The sequence below is a fragment of the Hippocampus zosterae genome, chromosome 14 (genome assembly GCF_025434085.1).
Source record: "Hippocampus zosterae strain Florida chromosome 14, ASM2543408v3, whole genome shotgun sequence".
Taxonomy (NCBI): domain Eukaryota; kingdom Metazoa; phylum Chordata; class Actinopteri; order Syngnathiformes; family Syngnathidae; genus Hippocampus; species Hippocampus zosterae.
Genome location: NC_067464.1, coordinates 3,886,551 through 3,893,449, shown reverse-complemented (window position 1 = coordinate 3,893,449; position 6,899 = coordinate 3,886,551). Strand labels below are relative to the sequence as shown.

Genomic DNA, 6,899 nt, shown 5'->3' with positions numbered 1-6,899 from the left:
ACAATATATTTTTTAAAAGGACAAATAAAAATTATGAGGAAAACAATCACAAATATGAGAGCGATAACAATGAAAATATTATACAATATATGTCTGACAAAAAATTTCGAAAAGTTTCACTTTCAGCTAATTAGCGTTTCGGCAATTAAGAGCTTTGTAAGTGCTGTCAAGGTCCGAGCGTAAACACGCCGCGAGTGTGCGAGCCTAAATGAGCGTCCCAGAGGAGCGATGAGGGTGAAACCGAGGATGTCCATTTCCTGCACATACTGAAAAGTCCCAACAAACCGGCGGAAGCAATTGTAAACAACACATTGATAAACTTTGGCTCCGCTTCAGTTCAGGCAAACCATTTGACTGCAGGGGTTGGGGTACAGTATTTGGATCAGCGACGTGTCTGCTGTCAAACGAAACTTCTGATTCTGACGTCATGAAACAGGTTGAGGTGTGAAGATGATTACACAATGAGTAATCTTCAGCAAAAATTAGGCCGAGCCCGAAGTGCTTCTTGCTTTCACTGTTTTCAAACGTAACAGTGTGCTGCCAGACCAGTGAGGCAGACCAAAATATTAACAACTGTATTTAAAAAAAAAACATGTAAAAGTCCGCGATGGAGGCGAAACGGGGGCCGTGTTTCGTTTTATGGCTGTGCTGAAATGCCTTAAGTTTGTGTGAAGGAACACAAAGGAGACGTGAAAGAAAGGAGATAAAGAAGGAAGACGGTAAAGTAGGTTTAGGTGATGGGAGGGACTGAAGGACACCCGTATTAAAAAAAAAAAAAAAAAAAAAAAAGCACTGAGGGAAGAAATGCAGTAATGGAAGAAAAGAGACGTAAGGACAAAATGGTTTGCCTGTGATCCAATGACAAATGAGCCAAAGGAAGAGTTTGGGCTGGAGAACAAGCCAGTCTTTTTATTGACAGAAAACAACACGTCTGCCTTGTAACAGTAGAAACTCAAAAGTGTTCTTCTTCCGATGCCCTAATGACAAAAAAACCCCCAAACAAACAGAAACCCGAAAAGAACACGTAGGCTTGACGTCAAACACTTGAACGCAAACGGCAAGTCACTTTGTGCGCCGTGTTCAAATCAACAACTTCACTTCCTGGTGTTGAAAACAAAATGGCGATGTTCGGAATCATTCAATCACTCCAAACTCCTGGATCATGTTGTCTTTCTTACGGTGGACTGCTAAGTATTCGTATCTTTGCGCCGCCATCTTCATGTTCCATTTTGGAAAAAAGAAAAAACCTACTGCCATGCCACTATTTTGTCACATAGTGTGGTAAGCAAAACACTTTTTTCGCAGGGGTTGCAATTACTCAGATTTTCACTGAGTATCTGATGAGTAGCCCCCAATTTTTGGGAACTGTACAGCAATTACCAACGCCTGCCACAAGGTGGCGGTGAATGACCATTTTTACCAAAATGGAGCTCCTGAACTCAGTATTGAGATGCCCACCAGGAGGCAATTCTATTTAATTTGCACCAATAAGTCCACAAATCCGCGTGTAATGATTAATGAATGAGTGAGTGAATCATACCGAAAACAGACTGTCGCATCCTGTCTATTTTTTTTTAAAGTCACATAACCTCCAAACAAAGGCAATGCCGACTAGAAACAAAAGCGTTGGCTATGTTTTGAGCTTCTTCTCCGAGGAGCCGCACTCGGCCTCTTCCGATCCCGCACGAGTCCGCTTCTGCGTTGGGCCTTTTAGCCTTTCTCCCGTCCTCGTGTCCGCAACGCCGGGCCCCTCCTCCTGTTGTCCGGCAGCGGCGGCGGCATCTCGGTGGCGCCCGTTAGCTCCCGCCTCCCCGTCTCCGTCGTCCGAGGTGGCCTCAGTCCTACCCGGCGCCGGCTCGCTCCCGTCCTCCTGAGTGTCGGGCGACATCACCGGGCTTCCGCACACCAAATCCGACAGGCTGAGGCGGCGTTTCCTGGCGTCGCGTTCCGACTGATCCTCTTCCGAGGATGTCAAGTCGTGGACGGCGATGGACGGGTAGTTGCACGAGTCAACGGCGGAGAACAGTTCCTGCCCGGCGGAATCGGGCAGCTCGCCGGCGCGCGACGCCACCCGCATGCGTTGCCGCCTCGTCACGTTACGCCGCCGCACGGCGCTGCGCCGTTCTTCGTCCTCGCTGCTGGAGCTGGACGCGCTGGCTGAAGAACTGGAGGCCCCGGCGGGCAGCGAGGGGGAGGTGGACGAGGGGATGGACAAGGTGGCGTAGTCGCGCGGGCTCGGCGAGCGAGGCCGCGGCATCGGGTCCAACCAGAACTCGCTGTCCGAATCCGAGTCGTCGTTCGCCAAAAAGCCCAACGGCGGCCGGGTGAGGCGTGTCCTGGAGCGCCCCTCGCCGTCCCCTCCCGAGCTGGAATTATCCGAGTCATCTGCTCTGACTTCAGCGCCGGCCGCACCCTCAGCGGCCACCGCCGCCGCCGCCGCTGCTGCCGTAGTGGCACGGGTGGCGCGGCGACTGCGGACATGCAGCTGCATGATGGCGTCCTCGCTCAGGTCCGAGTCCGAGTCCGAGCTCCAGCCCTCGAGCTCGCGGCGCACCAGTGAATCGAAGAAGGCCATCATGCGCGGGTCCTCCTGGATGGACTGGCTGACGTAGTCGTGCGACAGGCCGCTGCCGCTGTTCAGGACCAGGCTGATGTACTCCTCGTGCGTGTACAGACTGCGGCACGTGTCCTCCACGCAGCCGTCCAGGTCGCCCAGGCTGTCGGGCTGCTGGTAAGGACTCCACACCTGACGTACGAACGCGTCGTCATTTGACAAAAAGCGCTTGGACGTTCGACGATGCTGGACAATCACACGTAGTACTTTGCACATTACTGCAAGTCATTTTTTTGGATCATCGATTAATTTGATTGTTTTAAAATATTCATTGATCAATGAATCGGGGGGGGGGGGGGGGGGGGAATCACCTGATTATTTCAAATTGACAGTGCCACAAATGCACCAAAATAAATGTATTATGATTCAGTTCCGTGTCAGAACATGGGCAACATTTTATTCCATGACACTTGTATTTATTTATTATTTATGCCATTTTTATCATTTCCTTTTCTGGTACTGAATGACTCTTTTGTTATTTAATATCATTTTTAATTTGACAACAATTATTTTTTTTCAATGTATTCTACTGAATTCTTATTTACTGGGTGACATTTAATAAGTCATTCATTTGAGCACATTTTTATTTAGTTAATGATAAATTGATTTATTGACCTTTTTACACACTTTATATTTTCTCTTAATAAAACCACTGTTGCAGTGTGAGAGCCTTTTAAGCAACAAATATTTGAACACAGTAACAACATACCACTCCGCACATGCATATATTCTTTATCGTCTGCAGGGAACTAATATTATTGCTGTACTGATGAGCTAAGAGATTATATTACTGGCAGCTTTCTGGGCAGTTGTGACAGTCAAATGCTTTTTTTTTTTAAATTAGCTCTCTAGTTGACAATTCTTCTATCTTGACCTACCTTGATGACTTTTTCCACACCAGAGGAGCAGATCATGTATGTGTGGGGGTTGAAGCGGACCTGGTTGACGATGGAGCGGTGGCCCTTGAGGACCATGAATGCGCCGTTCACCACGCGGCCTCCTGTCAAACAAAAAGGTCTCAGCAAAAGACGTGGCATTCCTGTGAGAGGGCGGGGGTGTGGGGGGGGGGGGCAAAGATGCGTGAAATAACCTCACCCGTTTCAGGGTCCTTCGGGATTTTCCACATGTAGAGGTTAAAGTCATCCGAGCCAGAGAGGATGTACTGAGGAGACACACAAGGGAAGATATATATATTTTTTTTAATGATCAAAAATGAAAGTTCAAAATCTAAATGATAAAATGAAGAATGTGATAGATTTCCAACACGAATAATAAATGACGCTGGATGGAAATAATAAAAATGGCATTCAGCTGAAGACGAATTGAAATGAGAGGCAAGTGCGGCGGCGGCCCACCTGATCGCGGTCGCCGGCGAAGCAGCAACTTTTCATGGTGCAGTAGTTGAAGTAGCCCTGGTTGTCAAACTGGAAGCTGGGCAGGCGCGAGTGGAGCTCGTAGAGCACGGGCGGCAGGCGGCGGCGCAGCGCCAGGAGCTGCGTGCCCGTGCTGTTGAAGCGCACGCTCATGGCGCTCTGCAGCGACATGCTACCGCCGTAACGCAGCAGCGTGCTGAGAACAACAAAGATCCGTAGGACACTTACTTGATGAGGACAGCGAATGGAGGTGTGTTTTTTTGGGGGGGGGGGGGGGGGTAAATTTTCATGTACAATTACGCTGCTAGGCTAATGATGGCAATGATGACATCACTCAGTTCGCACTTGATTAACACGTATGAAATAGAGAGACAGCACCGCCTGGTGGACACTTCATGAGGTACAAGTTCACATTGCCTATCTATCGAAACCAGCGTTTCAAAAATCTTCTCTGAGCCAAGGAAACACGTTATAACACCCAGAAAAAAAACCGAAAGAAAATTATTTGAGCGTATAAACTCAAATAATTACGAACTCATCTCTATTTACTGGTACAGTTACATGTTTGGTCGAAATGCTTTCGACCAAAAGGGACGACTTCAATGTTCAATTTCACGCATCGGTCCTTGAGAGTTTTATGCGTGTCCTATTATAATAGACTTTGTCCGCCGAATTTCGTCTCCATGGGTGTAACTAGTGTTGGGGTGCATTTTTCTAATTTCCCAAGAGTGCTACGAAGTGAGTTTTCAGGCATGGCACTCTGACCTGCGCGGCTTGCGGATGTCCCACAGCCCGACACCTTCCTTGGAGTTGGCGGTAGCCAGCAGTCGGGGCTCCACCGGGTTGAACATCACGCTGTGAAAGGCCGATGGGTAATTGGCCAGGCAAAACGGTTCTAGAGAGAAATGACATTAAAATACATGTTATTGGCCCGGCTGCCAAAATGGCCACGGCAGGTATATCTCCTATATCTATGAACTACCTCCATGTGGCGGCTCGCGGGTATCCCAGATGAGGACGCGACCGTCGTCCGACGAGCTGGCAAAGACGTTGTCATTTACCGGGCTAACCGAGAGGCTGTACACGGCGTCGATGTGCAAGAACACGTTGAGAGTTTCTCGCCTGGAACGACAACCATAAACCACCGATTGTTTTCCCGATGAGCTAATAGACCAAATGCTAACTCTACTTACCGCTCCACGTCGTGAAGAATCACCTGCTCGTCGTTTCCTGTTACAAACAAAGGGAAACGTCATCAGTGCCGTATCGTTGATGATTAGTCTGGACACAGAAAGAGTGAGCGAATAGCATGAAATTCCAAAGGCGGAACTCAGACCTTGTTCTTCAAAACATTAATACAACACAAGGAAACAAATGCAGAGAAATATCTTTTGGGCAGTCGGAAAAGGTTGCTGTGGGGGGTCAGGGGGGTTCCTTACCTCCAGAGAAGACCTTCTTGTTGCTGCTGTCAAAGGCAAGGCAGAAGATGTTGGACAGATGCTCTCCCTTCAGCTTGAGTGGCTTGGAGCGAGCGTGGAGCGCTTCCTCCATGTGCCACAAAAGCACCCGGCGGTCGTCTCCACCTGTGGACACATAAATAACAACTCCATGAGGAAACCGATTGAGATATTTCCCAATCGTGGCCATATTTATAAAATTTATTGGTGTCGTCATCTTCAAGATATGTGTTGCTTACAAACCATTTGCATCTGGCATTCAAAAATTCATAATCAAACTGGAGTCTTTTTTTTTCTTTTTCAGTTCAGTTTAGTTTAGAGTTGAATCAATACTTCTAGTTTAACCGCTCTTTGAGAACCAGTAAAGACGATTCACAAATCTGGCATGGCTGTCATGCTACCGGGAGGCCCACGCGACTATTTTTACCCACGTCAAAACACGTTTATGCCAGTAGGGATAGGATGGCGGGCTAAGTGGGCGGCTACGCGAGCACTCTGGAGCGGCATAAAGAGCTTCACCCGGCAGGGTGCCCATACAGCCACCGCCCGGGGAATTTGGAAGCCAATGTTTTGACGTTAGAAAAGCTAAGCTAACAACTTCAGGAAGCTCAGGTTGGTACGTAGATAGTTAGCTTAGCACGCTAAGCTAATTAGCACTACGAAGCAGTCCCGTTCCTTCGCATGCTAGCAAAGTTAGCACGAGAGTGCGTTACCCACCGGACACCAGCCACTCGCCACCGTTATTAGAGAACTCGATGGCGTTGACGCAGCCGAAGTGTCCCAGCATGTCCTTCTTGTACAGGCTGGTGCAGCCGGCAAGCCTGCGCCGCTGGAACTCGTCTTTCATCAGCGACTGTCCCGTCAGCCCGCGGCGGGACAGAAAGCCCACCGACGAGCGCATACCGCAGCCCTTCAGCTCTTTCATGGCGGCGGTGATGAGTGACTACCAGGCTGCGTGTTCACAACTCATCTGCTGGCAGACTCGTGATGGCCGTAGCCAGGGGCCGTTTGCATTGTTGTGAGGGAGGCTGTCGAGGGATGGCAGTCCGGGCGAAGGCTTCCTACGCCGTTCGTTGGAGTGGAGGACCCCCTCCCCCGTCCGTATCCCTCCGCCCTCCTCGCTTCTCCCCTGCCTGTCATTATTACAGTATAAGCATAATCAATTCGAACGTGAGAATGTTAAGTTGTATTATACACCAAGTTACCCGTACATTTTTTTCATATGCAGCTTACTTTTACCTCCCTAGACTTTATAATTTTTTTATTGTTCATTTAAATATGAGAATTTGTTACGAATAATGTACGTTTTTAAAAATGTATGTTGGATATGTACGGTTTAACATATTTTTCAGTCAGCTATTTAACTCCATTATTTTTTATCATTATTTAATCATTCATATTTATTATTCAATCATTTTAGTGAAACGTTTGTAACCAATTTATTTAAATCCTTTT

The 6,899-nt window shown here is 48.1% G+C and overlaps 1 protein-coding gene across 1 annotated transcript; it reads right to left on the bottom strand.

Annotated features, from left to right (window-relative positions):
- Positions 1-877: 877 nt before the first annotated feature.
- dcaf5 (ddb1 and cul4 associated factor 5) lies at positions 878-6,561 on the bottom strand. Its single transcript, XM_052086416.1, has 9 exons — positions 6,162-6,561; positions 5,427-5,570; positions 5,181-5,217; positions 4,970-5,109; positions 4,753-4,882; positions 3,970-4,183; positions 3,710-3,776; positions 3,493-3,614; positions 878-2,746 (listed from the first exon to the last, which is right to left on the bottom strand). The coding sequence occupies exons 1-9, from the start codon at positions 6,367-6,369 to the stop codon at positions 1,631-1,633; spliced, it is 2,178 nt and encodes a 725-aa protein (XP_051942376.1). The 5' UTR covers positions 6,370-6,561; the 3' UTR covers positions 878-1,630.
- Positions 6,562-6,899: the final 338 nt, after the last annotated feature.